This window comes from Thermobia domestica, chromosome 12, assembly GCF_964235325.1.
Source record: "Thermobia domestica chromosome 12, izTheDome1.hap1.1, whole genome shotgun sequence".
NCBI classification, from domain to species: domain Eukaryota; kingdom Metazoa; phylum Arthropoda; class Insecta; order Zygentoma; family Lepismatidae; genus Thermobia; species Thermobia domestica.
Window position 1 is genome coordinate 229,897,195 of NC_137465.1, and position 19,191 is coordinate 229,916,385.

The 19,191-nt window shown below is 37.4% G+C and overlaps 1 protein-coding gene across 1 annotated transcript in view; it reads left to right on the forward strand.

Moving 5' to 3' along the window:
• LOC145667106 (synaptic vesicular amine transporter-like) overlaps nt 1–19,191 on the forward strand; it is an 86,978-nt gene that overhangs the window by 11,751 nt on the left and 56,036 nt on the right. Inside the window, exons 2-4 of the mRNA XM_081734846.1 lie at nt 8,766–9,545; nt 12,582–12,665; nt 13,516–13,698. Coding sequence (XP_081590972.1) covers nt 8,766–9,545; nt 12,582–12,665; nt 13,516–13,698 — 1,047 coding nt within the window. The remainder of the gene's footprint in view (nt 1–8,765; nt 9,546–12,581; nt 12,666–13,515; nt 13,699–19,191) is intronic.

The window sequence follows — 19,191 nt, forward strand, 5'->3', positions numbered from 1 at the left end:
TTTAATCATTGTAGCCCTACAGGAAGTGCTCAATAATTTATGTCAGCTTATGTAGTTTTATATATAGCTTATGTAGTTTTATACGATTTATTGTTGTGGTATAATGTTATATCACTCAATCCTCGATGTGCCGTATACCTAAGGAGGCTAAAAGTTATATTGATAAACAATTATTCAACGTATAACCATCTGCCCATTAAGTCAAACTTGCGGGCACTAAGTTTTTGTCAATGTCATGTAAATGTTATTTCGAAAAAAAATCCAACGGATGCTTGAGTCTCGGAGTGAAGGACATACCCATGTAGTCGGAACCTATGGTGTACGGAATCACCGATGTTCAATACTACATTTCTCTTTAGTTTTGGAAGAAGGACACCACTAATATGCTTTGAAATGAAATAACGTCCACGATTATGCACGAAGGCTAAGGGAGACGGCGATGATGAGAAATGACTGAAATGATGGAATAAAGAAAGTATGAGGAAACGGAAAGATCCCGAGAAAACCCACGCACACGGTGTTTGTCCACCAAAAAAGCTCACATGGCGCAAGATGACACCTGTGTGGCTTGAAAAGGAGCAATGTCGACAGAAAACGGGAACAACCAATTCAGAAAGGCGCACCCCACAGCTCATATGACAGCATTGGTTGGGATTGGAAACATTGAGTAAAACTTACCGGGAGAATGGAGAAGAACACACAAAGCAATTAGAGAGACGGATCACCATTTCGGAAATGCAGCAATCCCAAGCTATAGCCCGCCGAAACTGCGATTGACTAATCGTACAAACGAGCGAGAACGAGAGAATGAATTGTCGGAGAAAGATCGGGTCAAAGGAAATTGTGCATTATTTGACCTGGAGATTCGATTCATGTACAAATCGATGAGGAACAGTGGCGGCGTAAGGGTTTGTTCATAGGAAATGGACACACGCTTCGTGCCGGAGACAAATATCCGAAGTGGAAGCTGAGTTGTAATTCTGGTACGCAGAACCGTTTGAAATATCGGGATCGAACAACATAAATACAAAATGTACACAGTGGTATTTGTTTGGAAAAGGCATGGCTGCACAAGCATTGGAGTAGGTTGTGCTAGCTACTGATAGTACAAATGGAGGTGAGTTATCAGCATCATCATCTATTAGACTTGGCGACTACTAGCCACAAGAGAGCTCCTACACCCCACAGCTCAAACATTGTTGATATGTAAACATTACCTTTTAATATCATCCTTGATGCATCGTGATTGCGTGGTGAAGCACTCAGATCTGAATCCGGAAGTACTGGTGTCGATCCCAAATCCTGTGAGGTTTCGTGTTCGATGACATCGTTGTACTTGTGTCTACGGGTTTATCCTAGTTCCGTATTCCACCAATTATTGTAAATATAAGCAAACCCGACTTTCAATAGCCTCAAGTTGCGTTTAATCCTCTTTCGTGACGCTGTGGCAAGTACAATGGTTCACACGCAATCTTGCATAAATATTTTCTTGAAGACCCCATTTAGTAACTCACAAGAAAACACGTTTCGTCTCGTTAAAAGCATCATTCGACACGCCAACAGAGGAAATATTACAATACTCGTAGGTATTGTAATACAATACTGTATTACAATACTCGTAGGTCATTTACGTTATCGTTTGCAGGCGAGTGTTTCGTTCACTAAACTGAAGAAGGCCTGTGAGTAGTCTCTCAGTATCTGTACCTGTGCGTTGTCTGTGCTCTTAGACGGTAGAGAGATTAGTGCGGGAGTGAAATGGAGTTCACGTTTGAAGAACTTGCAGATATGATGTTTTTTATGGGCTAGCCAATTGAAACAGTCATGCAGCTACAAGGTTGTATTACAACAAGTATCCATGCAGGCGACATCCAAAGTACTCCATGTTTTCGAGGCTATTTCGACTTTTACGGGAAACGGGACTCTTGCGCCCATTACGTCACGACCGCGGAAGGAGACGAACAACCAGGACTCCAGACCTTGAAGAAGAGGTTCTTGATCGTGTGACAGAACAACCTTCGGCAAGCACTAGAGCATTAGCACATGAAGTGGGGGTTGATCATAGTACTGTTTAGAGAGTAACCCCTATCATCCACAGAAAGTTCAAGATCTGCATCCTACAGACTTCGCACCCTGTGTGATGTTTAGTGAATGGCTAGTACAGCGCTGTTTGCATGACCCGCAGTTTCATGCCGCGATACTCTTCACAGATGAAGGCTGTTTTACGAGAGAGGGTGTATTCAATAGCCGGAATAGTCATGTGTGGACCGAAGAAAATCCCCATGGTACCATTGTGCGTGGACATAACAAGAGATTTGGGTAAATATCTGGGCAGGCATGGTCTATAACAAGCTTATAGGACCATATCTCTTACCACCTCAGTTAACTGCACCATTGTACGCATTGATCGTGCAAGAAAGACTCCCTGAATTATTAATGTACCTCTTGATGTTCGTCAACGTATGTGGGTTCAGCATAACGGAGCTCCAGCACACTTTGAAGTAGCTGCTCGCCAGTGCTTTGACTATTCCTTACCGTATAGGTGGATCGGAAGGGAGATCCTATTTCTTGGCCGGCACGATTCCCTGATCTCAACCCAATTGATTTCTTCTTGTGGGGTTACATAAAATCTCTCGACTACGACACACCTGTACAGAACGAAGAAACCCTCCTTGCACAAAGCCTCGCTGCCTGTAATATTATTAGCACAAAACAGGCATATTCGAGAATATGAGGCAAAACTTATTATGGTGATGCCTTGTCTGCATTGAAATCAGGGGACGCCATTTTGAGCACCTGTTGTGTCTGTAAATACATTTGCTGCTTTTACCAGTATAATTTTCAGTCTTGTCTAGTCTTAGTATGTGTTGTCCTCCACTACCATACACACAATGTACAATTGTTGCACCCGACCTCATACGTCACTCGGTTGTCGTTTATTACGTACATATTTCTTGCTCCAAGGCTCCTGCTTCCTAGAATCGCTCTCAACCTTCGGTGATATCCGGGCTTTGAGGTCCCACATTTTCCACAATTTATACAGCTTTCGTGACGCCGGCGAGGCCTCACGTTTTGTTATGTCCTCTTGAATCACTGTAATTCTCCCTAGCCTTTTCTCCAATGCTCCGATAGTAATACAGTACATTTCTGTGATTCTTCTCTTGAACCACCACTGTTTCTAATCGATTTGTACATGAATCGAATCTGCAGGTTCAATAATGCACTATTTCCTTTGACCCGACCTTTCTCCGACAATTAGTTCTTTAGTTCTATTCATTTTTCTTCTGTCTTGGTACATTTTCGGTGGGCTATAGCTGAGAACTGACGATTTTCGGATAACAACTTCTTATCTTAAATTACTTCTTTTGTCATGCTTCATCATCCCTTGAAGTTTGACCCATCATTAAAGATATACCATGTATTTATGAGATATGAATAAAATCGTCAAAATAATTTTCAATTTTCACTTTTAGTTAAACACCTTTTTTCGGATATACGGACAAAATAGGGTAACATCCTCAGAAAAGTCCGATACCCCTTAAGTTTCGAATTTAGTCCCGATATATTGAATGGTGGGATCTCTAGACCTCAACACATATAAATGCACAGGTAAACAGGTAAACGGACTCCAAAATCCACTATTTTGTATGTAATGATCATGAAATGTGTAACCATGTTCGAATGAGATTTTTTATTCACGATCACATATGAGGTGTTGGATGGCCAAGTACGTAAGATCTTTCGAGACATTTTCAGATATTGAGACTTTTATTAGAATCGATATAAAAAAATCGGACAAAAAGTACAAAATTATGTTCTGAATCCTTTATGTTGCTAAGGTATGTAACCAACTCGGAAAGTGTAGATATCAGAATAGAACGTTCTATTTCTAAAAATAAAGGTGCCGGTATGCTGGACCTCAAGTTCATAATGGTTAAAAGGTTGCATACCTTTCAGGATATTATTATTATTATTAGTAGTAGTAGTAATAGTAGTAGTTCTTACAGAACTTGGAATACCGAGAAAGCTAATTAGATTAATTAAGATATGTTTAAATGAATCCCAAAGTAAAGTCCGGGTAGGAAAATTTTTGCCCACGAGCTTTCACGTCGAAAATGGCCTGAAACAAGGAGACGCGTTGTCGCCATTATTATTTAACTTTGTTCTGGAATACGTCATAAGGAAAATGAAAGATATCAACCAGGACCTAGAGTTAAACGGTATTCACCAGGTTATGGCATATGCTGATGATGTAAATTTAATAGGGGATGACAAGAGAACAATAGAAAGAAATGCAGAAGTCCTATTAAACGCTTGCAGGGACATGGGTTTAGAAGTAAATGGAGAGAAAACTAAATACATGGAAGTGCGTCGGAACCGTAATACGGCAAATTATGGATGCGTTAAAATACTAAATAATACTTTTGATAAAGTGGATACTTTCAAATATCTAGAATCAATGTTAACAGAGAAAAATCATATTCACGAAGAAGTTAAATGTTAACTAAAAGCAGGAAATTCGTGTTACTATTCGGTTCAAAATCTCTTGTCGTCGTGAATTCTGTCGAGGAATTTAAAGCTTAAAATATATAGAACGATAATCATGCCTGAAGTCTAAGAGGCTTAGGTCGGCGGGTCATGAAGCTAGAATGGAAGAAAGTAGAAACGCTTTCAAAGTCTTGACTGGAATACCAATCGGAAAACGACCATTAGGAAGACCTAGGCGCAGATGGGAGGACAATATTAAGATGGATCTCCCAGAGATAGGAATACAAAGTAGAAACTGGATGCAATTAGCTAAGGATAGAAGTCAGTGGAGAGCTTTTGTGAACGCGGCATTGAACCTCCGGGTTCCATAGGGCATAGAGTTAGTTAGTTAGTTAGTTAGTTAGTAGATTATTATTATTATTATTATTATTATTATTATTATTATTATTATTAGTAGTAGTAGTAGTAGTAGTAGTAGTAGTAGTAGTAGTAGTAGTAGTAGTAGTAGTAGTAGTAACAATAATAAAAATAATTATGCCCAGTAGCATATCACTGCAGTCTTGTAACTGAAAACTTATGTAAATATATATCAAGATGATTTTAAAATGTCTGATTCTTACATCTTAATTTTATAATACAATAAACACATTTATAATCAATAGTTCTTAGTGATTTCTTTCTTGCTCTTTTCTCTTTCTGTAAAGGGGTGAAAGTTTCTATTATTGTTTGTTTTCAAAATTCAGCAGGAGTTCCATAAATGCTGAATTTCAATAACACAAATACAGTACAATGTTCAACAAACCTCTATTAAATTAATGTATAAATTATGTGAAAAAAATCTAGAGAAGGTTTTCATTTAATCCTCTTCCTAACAATGAATAAAAACAATTAATTAGATACATTAGAATAGGAACTGAGCAAAGGCTCCTCTGTGGAGAAAGTACAGAGGTGGATTCTCAACAGAATTTTTGTGCTTGTTTTCAGTTTAGTCGAATTTCAGCGACAGACAAATTTGTTGAGATTATATCATTGTAGGAGGTCAGTGTTTTCAGAAAAAATCTGATGGGTTCAGAGCCTTTATGATTTATAATATCGTGCGAAAAAGAAACGAAAAAAGGGAGGCGAAAAAAATTGGGACCAAATATTTCTAGTCCCTGAATGCAATTAACTGACTTCAAGAAGGAACAAAGATTCGCAACTCTTTCTCTAGAAAGGAAAAAAAAAAGGAAGACAATAAAAACTCAATGAAACTATATGTTTATTATTTGGTATTTTTGAAGTTTGTCATCAACCCCTTTCTAAGACAGGAGAGGAAATATTCTGTTCTCACTAAAAAAAAGGTGCCGGTACGTCGTACCGTTGCGTACCACCAGAAATAAAACAGTCAGAATATATACATAGAGTTCTTATATATTCAGTGAAATAGCACATAATTGAGGAGCTGGAAAGAGAAGTGGTGCTCGTCATTTCTAGATATTAAAATAAATACAGGAAATTCTACAAGTATTGTAGATTTGTATCCCTATGTAACTTGACGTGAAGACTCGTTATGTACATATAAGTTCATAAGTTTATAGAATTACCTGTATTTACTCTAATAAACACATCAGTATATAAAATGACGAGTAATATTGGCTTAAGCCACTTTGCCATCCAACTCCTTGTGTAACAGAACAATATGTTACAAAAACAATGCACAGCAGTCAATGATCGTAAAAATAAGTTATAAAAGACAAAATGGCAACGTCAATGTAAACGGCAACATGAATAAGGAAGGCATAATGGAACAATATGCATAATCATTATTGTCACAGTACACGTTGTCATAATCTCCATGCTAGTCATTGTCCTTTAAAGACAAGAAGTAGTGATGATGGATAGGTGATATAAATGGCAACAAGTCAATCACTTCCTTCTCCTTTAGTTTCCTGATGACTTGAGGGCCTTTGTAAAGCGATTCTTGTCGTTCATTGTGATTGCAAATTTATGACGTTCTTTGTGCTACCATCTCCTGGCCTATTTTTAACTCTGACATACGAAACTTTGCCATTAAATGACTTAATCTCATTTTCGAAAAAAAAAAATGAGTTACGCCACTTTTCCATCCAACGCATCATATCTTCTCATTCTTTTTGTCGCTAGAAAGTAAAAAACTTGTTTTTGATTGTTCGTCTACTCTATGAACAGAGAATAAGTGCTTACGTTTCCAGCGAACCCAAACCATTCTTTTTTAAAGAATTTATATTGGTAAATAGTATTTCTGGCTACAGATATAAAAATTTAACGATGTTTCAAAACATTTTACAATATACACAGTAAAAAGCGGTTGTATTAATCAAGGATGTTATAAATAGAGGATCTGCCCATATGTATCTTCATTCTATTAAATCGATGAAGTCAAAAAAACAACCGAGCATCGGCACGTCTGATTGGCTACTCTCGTTTCTGCCATCGCCTGATTGGCTACTTTCGTTTCCGCAATGATTGTTGGCTCAAAACATTGCGATCCTATTGGGCGGAGTGGCCAGAGTAGGGGTGGCGAAACTGTGACGTATGGCTTCAGGATTTTGTTGTAAGGGCAGATCCTCTATTTTATAAGATCCTTGGTATTAATTCAATTCATTAGCATTAATTAGGAAAAGATTTATATTCTAATAAATCTTTTCTTTGTGTATGTTACTATAAAGAAAAAACAAAATTTTATTTTAAATTGAAAATAGTGTACATTTTCTTAAACGATGCTTTTTTTCATTAATTCAACTTTTGTATGTTAGTTAAATACTTAAGATTCAATTATGCATTCAGTGTTGCCAAATTGGGCTACAAGTAGCGGATTGGGCGACTTTTCAAGTGTCCTCCCTACCAAAATTTCAAATTGGGCCACACACTACCTTTTGGGCTATTTTAATTATCTGCTAGCTATAATTAAGAATACGTTACTTTCTTATTTTGACATATGAAATCAGAATAATTTATTTTAATATATTACAATAAAAGTTTTGTTGAGTATTCTGTTCACAATGAACTAACATTCAATTCTTGTTTTAGTAGCCTACATTTTAATCTTCAGATCTGAGAACTTTCTTAATTTTGCGCTATTGCAATATCACTGACCATGTCTTCATGCCGTAAGCGTCGGTGGACCACCGATGGGCAACTAGTGACATCTCGCCAAAAATTGGCGGCCCCGTAGCGACGATCCGCGGCGGCCCCACTTCCGTTTTGAAAGTTATACCACCAGCTTGAGAGACTTGACGAAACGCCAACGAACCACAAAATTACTCAACCAAAATATGGTAAATCACCTATGTGCATGATTTGTTTACATTAAGGTGAGTCTGAAAAACACCTTTAAAAAAGTAAAAAAAAAAAAAAAGTATCTCGGGGTTGGCGTGAACCACCAATCTTATGATTACTAGCCGCATGTTCTTCTGAGTTCACTACGGAGGCGATGAAGAAAATCTCGCTTGTAGAGGGATGAATCGCTGAAGTCTTTTTAATTTGGCTGATCAGATTACTCCTTTAACCATGTATATTCGACAATAACCATTTGAGATCAGATAAAATGCGTTCGCCATGTAATTTTATAACAAAACAACACGTTTCTATTTACTTTATTCCATAGTTCTTCCATATTTACTTTTTAATGATCGACGACAGTTGTCATCTAAATTCATACAATTATACGCACTCATCTCAAGATTTGTCACTTCATGATGTAGAGGCAGGAGTTACTCTTGACCCCCGGAGCTCACTTTAGGAACAATTCGTCAGGAAAAACTACTATATATTAAAAACCGTATGCACGTCACTGGCCAAAGTTCTTGTTGGATCTTCGCGATTCTCCGCGACGAATCGAAGGAGCGCGGACCAAAACGAAATCCTCGCTGCTACGGGGTGGTAACTTCAACACCCCGATCTAGATATTTGTTTCGACTCGACGAAACCCTGCCACTAGTGGCACACTAGCGGCAATCCTTCGACGTGTCCCTATATCGACGATCGACATTTACCGGCAAGTGGGTCACTAGATGTTGACGACGTTTAAAGCATGGACGACGCTACTTTTTAATCTTCAGATCTGGCAACACTGGATTCATTCACGAAAGTTCTTCATTGACTTCTGTCCTTAGCCAAGCCTTATTTTTTTAAAATTAATGTTTCATTAACTCATTTATTATTCTAGACTTATAACTCTTTTGAGATTACACTAACTTAAAATTAATATAGATTTAGTTTCACATAATTATTGTATATCTAAATGTTTCTTTTTCTTCCAGTACCTATTATTCCAGACTACTTATATAGTTTAGAGAACAAAGCAACGAAGATAACAGCGTTACCACAAGTATCCAATGACCATCTGCTGCCTCTCTCAGGAGATAAGGCTACACCATCGAAACTAAACAATAGAATTCCTGGAAGAAACGATAGCTGCAATTTCTCATTTATTCTTGTAAAGTCAGGCCAAGTAAAAGCAGAAGTGTCAGGTAATTGCTCAGAAGATGCAAAAGTTTATTTGTATAAACAAGTTCCTGATAAAAATATCGACTTACTGTATAAACGGATTATCAAAGGAAGTTCAATAACTGACGAAACCAATGGATTCCATGATACTCATTCAAAACCAGTAAAGCAGTGGATTGAAAGCTTTGCTGTTCCTTCAAAACATGATAAAAATATTTTGTTAAAAGAATCCAAGGTTTGGCCACGACTTTCAGGTAAACCTGTTCTCACATTATCCACGAATCATCAGCCTCAGTCCTTCGGATTGAGAAGACTTCTGGTTGATAAACCGAAATCATCTACTCAACAAGACTCTAATAAAGTACAAAATTATTCAACAGATGATGTGAACTCAACACAAACGACTTCTACATCATCTTCAGAAATAATTCCAGAAGATATTATTAACGAGAATGGACGCGTGGGTCTTTTGTTTTCATCTAAGGCTCTTGTACAGTTGATTGTGAATCCAGCAGTTGGATCTCTGACAAGCCAGGTTGGATACAATCTACCTCTCTTCACTGGATCGCTTATCCTACTTTTATCTTCCTTGTGTAAGTACAGTATAATTCCTTTCTAGTACCGATTTTTTTCTGTAATCGAACAAAGAAATTCAACAGTGCAATTGTAAACCAAAAGCGATGAAGTTCAATTTTATTTCCCTTGCAGGTTAAAGTTTTCAATTTCATCATTTGGTTTTGAACGCGGATTAACTTTACATTTCACACTCCAGTTTGTATCCTTATCCAGGCACGGAAGGAAGGATTTGTGCGACAGATGGGATTGTTGTTCTGGGTGCATTTGTAAGTTGACTACTACAAACCTGTATTGCATCTAATATACGTCAGGGCAGGGCAAAGCAGAAGGGTTGTCCGCGAAGCAACCGTCAGGAGCAGGTGCTTTAGCAAAAGTAGATATGCGCTTAAATGAAAATTTCTTTGCTTTAATATTTCTTATTACGACTGTTTGTTTGTTTTTATGGTTGAGAATAGTGCCATTGTTCGTGTTTGCGTAAGAATACCAACTGGAGCGGGCTTTGTAAAATTAACCCTTGAAAATTTTAGACTCGACTCTTTTGATTTGAGGTACTGTTAAAGATCAATTTTGAATTTATTAAGATATCATAAGTTTAATAATATCATGAAAAGATACTTGTAAATTAAGTAAAATATTTTCAAAATCAAGTACGAAGAAATATTTATCATTACTGGTACCAATCTTTGAAGAATTAGAAGAGAAATTTTAAAAACTATCGTATTATACATAGCCGAGAAAAAGAAATTCATAATTGATAAATTTGTTCTACAATTTACGAATAAGTTCTCACTCTACTCATAAGTAGTCTGGTTTCGAAATTGTTTTAACTGCACCGTATCAAAAACCAAAATGGAGGAATCAGGAAAATGTCACTGCGATCATCTCATGAAACATAATAATGAGTCTTAAAAGAAAGAAAGAAAGAATTAATGAAGAATAACCTGTTTAATATGCTTAAAGGTATGAAATCTGTGATTAAACCTTTATGACAATATATTGAGTTAAGAGATTTTGAAACCGCATGATACTGATTTTCCAACCACCTCGTTTGTTATTCGTGCTATAGAATTTATCGACATTCACCAACCCTTTTGTTCTGTAGCTTTGTAACTTTTAACCATGTGCTTATATTATTCTTATCTTTACTTTATATAACACTAATTATCATTTTAATATTTTCCAATTCATTATTTCTTTTATTCTATATTTTACTGAGCATTTTATTTCATCCTGTCTCTAATGTTTTTTTTTTTAAATTTTATTTCTAACATTTAATTTGGCAGCTCTTTGACTAGAGGCAACTATGCAATATATGGCTTCATTTCTGACGCCACTATTATTTTTCAATCGATCAATGATAGAGGCGAGTTTAGGTCATTGCTCTATATCGTGACGAAATACGAGGCTCATTCAAAAAGTAACCTCCGATTGGTCACTGTGAGTGAAGTAGTAGGGCAGCTCTACCATCTTTGCACAGACGTGCGCGGTAGATCAGTCTGTCTCCAGTCATGATAGAGTGAAGGTTGTCTGATCACTAATTCCACTTTTGTAGCGTCTCAAAATGTATGCTGCAATAGAAAACTCCGCCAAGTGCGAGGTGCGACCTGTTATACTTTTTCTTACGGCAAAACGATATTCGGCAATAGCTATTCATTGGGAACTGCGTGCCGTATATGGACCAAGTGTGATGAGTGAAGGAGTTGTTTGTGAATGAGTTCGTTCATCTAAAAGTGGACGAACAAACATTCATGACGAAGAGACGAGTGGCAAGCCCTCTATGGTCACCGATGAACTTGTTCAGAAAATTGAAGGAAACGTTCGTGAAAATCGACGTTTCACAATCTCGGAGCTTTCCGATGAATTTCCATAGATTTCCGGGACTGTATAATATAAGGAGCTGAAAGATGTGGTTACAGACTGACTCAAGGCACAGGCAGGAGATTTTTATGCTGATTTAATTTCTAAACTATAACAAAGATGTGATAAGTGCTTGAATATTTATGGAAACTATGTTGAAAAATAAAGCAAAGTAGTTGTTTTCGTATGTATATAATAACTTATTCCTATTTACTTTGATGTTTCTTTTTCAACCAATCGGAGATTACTTTCGAAACGGCCCTTGTATATAGTTCTAGCTGACGTCACTGTTATGGCTCCTACTAATCAATGCTAGAGGAAAGTGTAGATTATGGTGTTCATCGTTACGGAATATTAAGTCTCACGCTGCTGAATATTAGTCAATATTAATCACACTATCATACCTTCGATCAATCAATGATAAAAGATTAAATCAGGCCATTGGACTTTATCTTGATTTAAATATAGTCTCACTGCTGATGTCACTACTACACTTGCAGTCAATCAATGATACAGACAAGTTTAGGTCACTGGCCCTTTATCCCGATTAGAATATATATAGTTTCCCTACTGATGTTATTTTTATACTTCCGATCAATCAATGATAGAGGCACGTTTAGGCCATTGGACTGTAAAATGACGGGAATAAAAGGCATCACTGATGACCCATGAAAAATATGGTGGCCCTATTTATCCCAAATGATTTAGACTTATTAATCCAATTTAGACATATTTTCATATCATTGGATGGCAATCTTATTCCATGCACTGACTTTGAACAAGTGACTGTCTGTTGCCTCACGATTATTCCTAATATAGAAAAAATATGAAGAAATGTTGCAGTAATAATAAAACTACATACTACATGGTACATAAACATACTCAACACTGAATTGTACGTTACCGTTCAATTTTAATAACTTACCTCGAAGGATGTGAATACAATTCTTCATACAAGCTTACTGTGCAAGCAACAGGCAACCACCTGTTCTAATAAAATAATTGATGATTTTTTCTATTAATACACTACCTAGGTATTTAATCGGAATATCATTTAAACCAAGAAGTCGTACACAACTTTTTTTGATTCAATAAATACAGTGAATATTTACAGTAGGTAAGCTTATACATGATTTTTTTTTATTACTTACATTCAAAATGTAAAAGTTATTAGTATATTTTAAAATCATTTTCAGTGTTTGCTTTTGGTGAGGGCTACGCTGTTCTCTTCGTGGCTAGAAGTCTTCAAGGAGTGGCGTCTGCTTGTATTGGAGTGTCAGGTTAGTGTTTAAAATAAACTAAATTAATTATAGTAATTAGTGATGCTTTGTTAGAATTTTTGATAGATATAAGCTCGACCATTTTCAAAAATATAGCATATACTATTATACATAGTATACTAATATAGCGTATACTCACCCTTATAGCCTCTATTTCATCCTTGAATTAAAGTCAATATACGCAGAACTTTAAATATATTTAAATACACGTGATGGTGGTGCAGAAATTTTAGGTGTAATTATACCGTATAACTCCGTGTACCCTGATAATAACGTTACTAACAACTCATATTATAATATTTCAGGGTTTGAGAAAGTTAATTTTCAAACAAGGATAAATGAAACTCTTAGCCCAGTAAGTCGTATCAGGATAAAGATAACTCAGCTCAATAAGTCATATCAGGATACAGATAATTGTTATTTCAATAAGTCGTATCAGGATAAAGATAACTCAGCTCAATAAGTCATATCAGGATACAGATAATTGTTATTTCAATAAGTCGTATCAGGATAAAGATAACTCAGCTCAATAAGTCATATCAGGATACAGATAATTGTTATTTCAATAAGTCGTATCAGGATAAAGATAACTCAGCTCATTAAGTCATATGAGGATACGTAATTGTTATTTCCATAAGTCTTATCAGGATAAAGATAACTCAGCTCAATAAATCATATCAGGATACAGATAATTGTTATTTCAATAAATCGTATCAGGATAAAGATAGCTCAGCTCAATAAGTCATAGGATACAGGTAATTGTTATTTCAATAAGTCATATTAGGATAAAAGTAACCCGTATCTTGCATTTGTTTCTCCTAAATTGTTAATATCTGATGTTTTATTTTAGGAATGTGTTTGGTGGCAGAGAACTATGTAGATGACTGGGAACGCAGCCGTGTGATGGGTGTAGTTTTAGGAAGCATAGCGCTTGGAGTTCTTCTAGGATATCCATTTGGAGGACTTTTGTATGACTTCGTTGGGAAAACGTCTCCTTTCTTAATTATAGCATTTTTTGTACTCATGGATGGAGGTAAGCTACAGGATAGAATATGTTGTTGTAATACTTATCATGTTCGAGTAAAGGTTGCATTTTTCCTTGTGATTTTCAAATCTCCAGCTGCCTGTAAAGTTGATTAACCTAAGATTACAACAGTTGAATCGCCAAGACATTTTATAGTAAACTTGAGTGTCCATAGAGCTGAAATAACTCCAATTGGTTACAACATGTTCAATTGTTTGTTAGTTAAGATTCTTTTCCAGCATTGAGACTATAATAAGGCATGTATTTACAGCTTAGTGTAGAATGCGAGCCACATATGCTAGTCTCAGAGGTAGTGCTAAGCGGTTAGCGTACGCGCCTTTGGCGTGGGAGACCCGAGTTCGATTCCCGGCGGGAGCTCATGTGGTTCGGATTCAACGTTAATCAATATGTCCACGTCTCATATAGCCTCGCTGGTGAAAGGGACGCCAAATTAAACTAAACTCAAATCAACTCAGTGGTAGTGCGTTCACCTCTGGAGCGCATGATCCGTGGTGCGATCCCAGCTCATGCCAATTGGGCTGTATTGTGGCTGAAAACCGAATGCGTGGGTTTTTTCTGGTTCTCGGATTATCTGGAGCCCATGATCCGTGGTTCGATCCCAGCTCATGCCAAATTGGGCTATATTGTGACTGAAAACCGAATGCATGGGTTTTCTCGGATTATCATCATCATCACCGTCTCCTTACACTCAGAGCATAATCATGAGATGTTAAACTAAAAAAAGAAAAGAAGTTTTGTTTTACAATGTGAAACTACGGTAGACACCAAACAATACGAAATCAATACTCAAACTTGAAGTGGTACATCCATAACTACTGGTTGCAATAGAGGAATAAGATCAACGATAGAACCTCACTCTCGGACGATGAATCCATTTCAAAAGGCCATTAGGCCTACCCGCCATCGCTGAGTGTTTTTGTTCTAATGAGATAAATGTTGAAACTGGAAATCGCTAAAATAAGCAACTTCCTGTTTGAATAGGAAGAAGATGAAAGCTATTCTTGGAAAACTGAAGCAATTGAAAAAAAAAATACTTCTCGATATCTCTTATAGTTTTTGTTCTATGTAAGTCAAATTCGAAACGGAAATTACTAGTACATTTCAACCACTTCTGATTTCGTTAGTGTTGTGCGTTGCGATGATATATATAAACTTTTGAGACATTGTATCGGTTGCAGAAAATAGCTTGCCGCCACCTGTTACCATTTTTGCTCTTTGTACGATAAATGTTAAAGCCGGAAATAGCTAATTTAAACCACTTCCGTTTTGAATAAAAGATTAATGAAGAAGATTGAACCTATTTTTGGGACAATGAATCACTCTGAGAACCGCATGTTGTGCCTCTTACCGTTTTTGCTGTGGAAATTAGTATTGAAACCGGAAGTAATATTAGATTAGAACCATTTGCAGTTTTAATAGAGTGTTCGAGATAGTCATTGAAAGTAGCTTGAGATGCTTAATTCTTTGCAATAAAACCGCGTCTCTATTTTTTTTTTTTTTTAAGCTTTCGTTCTCTTTGGATAAACAATGAAACCGGAAATTTCTAATTTGAACTAGGTTAACGGAGGAAATGAATAGAAAGTTAACGGAGGAAATGAAATTTATTCTTGGAACGCTAGATCGATTGAAAAAAAAAACTCATCTTGAGATCTCTCAACGTTTCACTCTGGAACCTGTCGACAAACGGGCGGACGGACAAAGCCGTTGTATATGAATTCCGACTCTTATGCATAGCAAGTCTGAAAGTACTCGCACAGGAAGCAGAAATTAAGTTCGTCACAGAAGCGAAAACTCTAGCCTTTTAGGTATAATGGGAGCTTCAATTTACAATAAGAAATGTGAAATACAGGATATTGTTAAAGTAGCACACTGAAGATAAAATTAATTTTATTTGCTGTTTTATTATCGAAAATGTTAAACTAGAGAGAAAAGCAGATAATTTTACACTTAGTAAATCAAAAAGGGTTCACAGTGTCTAAATGGTAGAGTGCTTCATACCCAATTGGGCTTTAGAATGGCAAACAGCGTGTGCGTAGGTTTTCCCGCGATTCTCCCGTTTCCTTTCACTTTATTCGTTCCATCTTTAATTCATTATCATCATCACTGTCCCCCTTAGCCTAGGAGCATAATTATAGGACATTAAACTTTTTTTTTAAAAAAAAAGAAGAAGAAGAAATAACTTAACAGAAAGACTTTTTGAATAGAAATTATAAGATCAGATTGCAGTTTCTTGACATTTTGCACTATAAAATGGTGTGATTTTTGTTACACATCTCACTAAAACTTGTATAATTAATCTTGTTCATCGCTAATAATACTATCAATTAGAGTTAACTGAAGGTTAATATCCCTCTTTAAGTCTGCGATATGAAACGGTATGGGCGTCGTTAGCGGAGGGGTCTGGGGGTCGCGTCCCTCCCCAGGTTTTAGTCAAATGCATTTAAAGAAACTAAGACAAGTTTGTATTTGGTCTAGGAATTAATTCGTGCGGTTGGTACGCACACATTGAAGCTGTAGTACAAACACAAAATACATAAATACCTTAAGAAAAATATTGTCCATCGCTAGCCACCACTTTCGCCCATCTGTCAGGCAATGTACGGATTCCGTGGCGAAAGAAGTCCTCATCCTTGGAAGCGATCCAGTCAGAGACCCATGTTTCGATATCTTCTGAAGAAGTAAACCGCTGTCCAATCAAATCGTTGTTCATGCAATCGAACAAGTAGTAGTCCGAAGGAGCAACGTCTGGTAAATACGGCGGGTGGGGTAAAACTTCCCATCCGACATTTTCTAAATAGGTTTTGACCGGTTTTGCGACATGTGGGCGAGCGTTATCATGTTGAACAATAAGTTTATCATGTCTGTTCTCCCATTCTGGTCGTGTTCTGGCCAGAGCTTGCTTCAAACGCATTAATTGTCGTCGATAACGTTCTCCATTCATAGTTTCACCCGGTTGCAGCAGCTCATAGTACACCACACCCTTCATATCCCACCATATGCACAGCATAACCTTTGCACAGTGAATATCTCGTTTTGGTTGTGATGGACCTGGTTCACCTGGTTTCACCCAGGCCTTTTTTCGTTTAGGGTTCTCGTAATGGATCCACTTCTCATCACCCGTAATAATTCGATGCAGAAACCCCTTTCTGCTCTGTCATTGAAGCAGCAATTCGCAAATGGTTTTTCGTCTTTCAACGTCTCTGTCTTTCAATTCATGTGGAACCCAATGTGACATCTTTTGAATCATTCCCATGGCTTTCAAGCGTTTGGAGACTGTTGTTTGATCAACGCCTAATGCTGCTGCAAGTTGTTCCTGCGTTTGACACGAATCCTGCTCGAGCAATGCTGTCAATTCTTCGTCTTGAAATTTTTTTGGCTGTCCAGCTCGCTCTTGGTCTGCCAAGCCGAAATCACCACTTCTAAACCGTGCAAACCACTTCTGACACGTTCGCTTAGCTAGAGCATGGTCACCATACACTTCCACCAAAATACGATGACTTTCAGTCGCACTTTTCTGCATGTTAAAGTAATGCAGCAGGACACCCCACAAAAACACTTTATCAGGCACACATTGCGCCATGTTCACTTAACTACAAACTGGTGTTGTTGACGCTTTAATCCACTGCCCTATACTACGAACGATACGCGATGACAGGGGTTTGCAACACATGTGTGGATACACGGAACTGTGGGACGCTCCGTTCGTTGCGCCATCTCTTGTCCACCCGCACGAATTAATTCCTAGACCAAATATATATAACTTTAGTCGGAAAGAGGATTTTGATTTTGATTCATCCGGCTCCCCCGAGATTTAAGACGATATGAGACGGTATGGGCGTCGTTAGCGGAGGGGACGGGGGGACGCGTCCCTCCCCAGATTTTAGTCAAATGTATTTAAAGAAACTAAGACAAGTTTGTATATATAACTTTAGTCGGAAAGAGGATTTTGATTTTGATTCATCCGACTCCCCGTCGATTTAAGACGATATGGGCGTCGTTAGCGGAGGGGACGGGGGGACGCGTCCCTCCCCAGATTTTAGTCAAATGTATTTAAAAAAACTAAGACAAGTTTGTATATATAACTTTAGTCGGAAAGAGGATTTTGATTTTGATTCATCCGACTCCCCGTCGATTTAAGACGATATGGGCGTCGTTAGCGAAGGGGACGGGGGGACGCGTCCCTCCCCAGATTTTAGTCAAATGTATTTAAAGAAACTAAGACAAGTTTGTATATATAACTTTAGTCGGAAAGAGGATTTTGATTTTGATTCATCCGACTCCCCGTCGATTTAAGATGATATGGGCGTCGTTAGCGGAGGGGACGGGGGGACGCGTCCCTCCCCAGATTTTAGTCAAATGTATTTAAAGAAACTAAGACAAGTTTGTATATATAACTTTAGTCGGAAAGAGGATTTTGATTTTGATTCATCCGACTCCCCGTCGATTTAAGACGATATGGGCGTCGTTAGCGGAGGGGACGGGGGGACGCGTCCCTCCCCAGATTTTAGTCAAATGTATTTAAAAAAACTAAGACAAGTTTGTATATATAACTTTAGTCGGAAAGAGGATTTTGATTTTGATTCATCCGACTCCCCGTCGATTTAAGACGATATGGGCGTCGTTAGCGGAGGGGACGGGGGGACGCGTCCCTCCCCAGATTTTAGTCAAATGTATTTAAAAAAACTAAGACAAGTTTGTATATATAACTTTAGTCGGAAAGAGGATTTTGATTTTGATTCATCCGACTCCCCGTCGATTTAAGACGATATGGGCGTCGTTAGCGGAGGGGACGGGGGGACGCGTCCCTCCCCAGATTTTAGTCAAATGTATTTAAAGAAACTAAGACAAGTTTGTATATATAACTTTAGTCGGAAAGAGGATTTTGATTTTGATTCATCCGACTCCCCGTCGATTTAAGACGATATGGGCGTCGTTAGCGGAGGGGACGGGGGACGCGTCCCTCCCCAGATTTTAGTCAAATGTATTTAAAGAAACTAAGACAAGTTTGTATATATAACTTTAGTCGGAAAGAGGATTTTGATTTTGATTCATCCGACTCCCCCAAGATTTAAAAAGCTAACGACGCCACTGGAGACGGCACCTGCTGTCTTTTAAGCACGACTTTAAAAAAAACAAGACGGTACGAGAATACATATCAATTAAACGCTTTTTGAGGCAGAAATTTGGTCTATATTTGTTTTTATAACTAAAAATTGTCCAAAGAATTTTTGGTCTATGTCATTGTCATTTACGAACACGTAAGTTTCATCAATGATTACTGATAAGAAGTTCTGTTTTTACGAATGAAAAAGTCTGTCTGTCCCATGAATTTATTAATTGTCTTACAATCTCAACGTTCTCTCAGTCTTCTTTGAGAAAATGAAGGGAAAAATTATTTAGTGAAACGTAATTTTATGACAAAGTAGAAATACAAACCACTAAACAAAGCAACGTTTATTTAGTGACAATGTCTGATGTAAA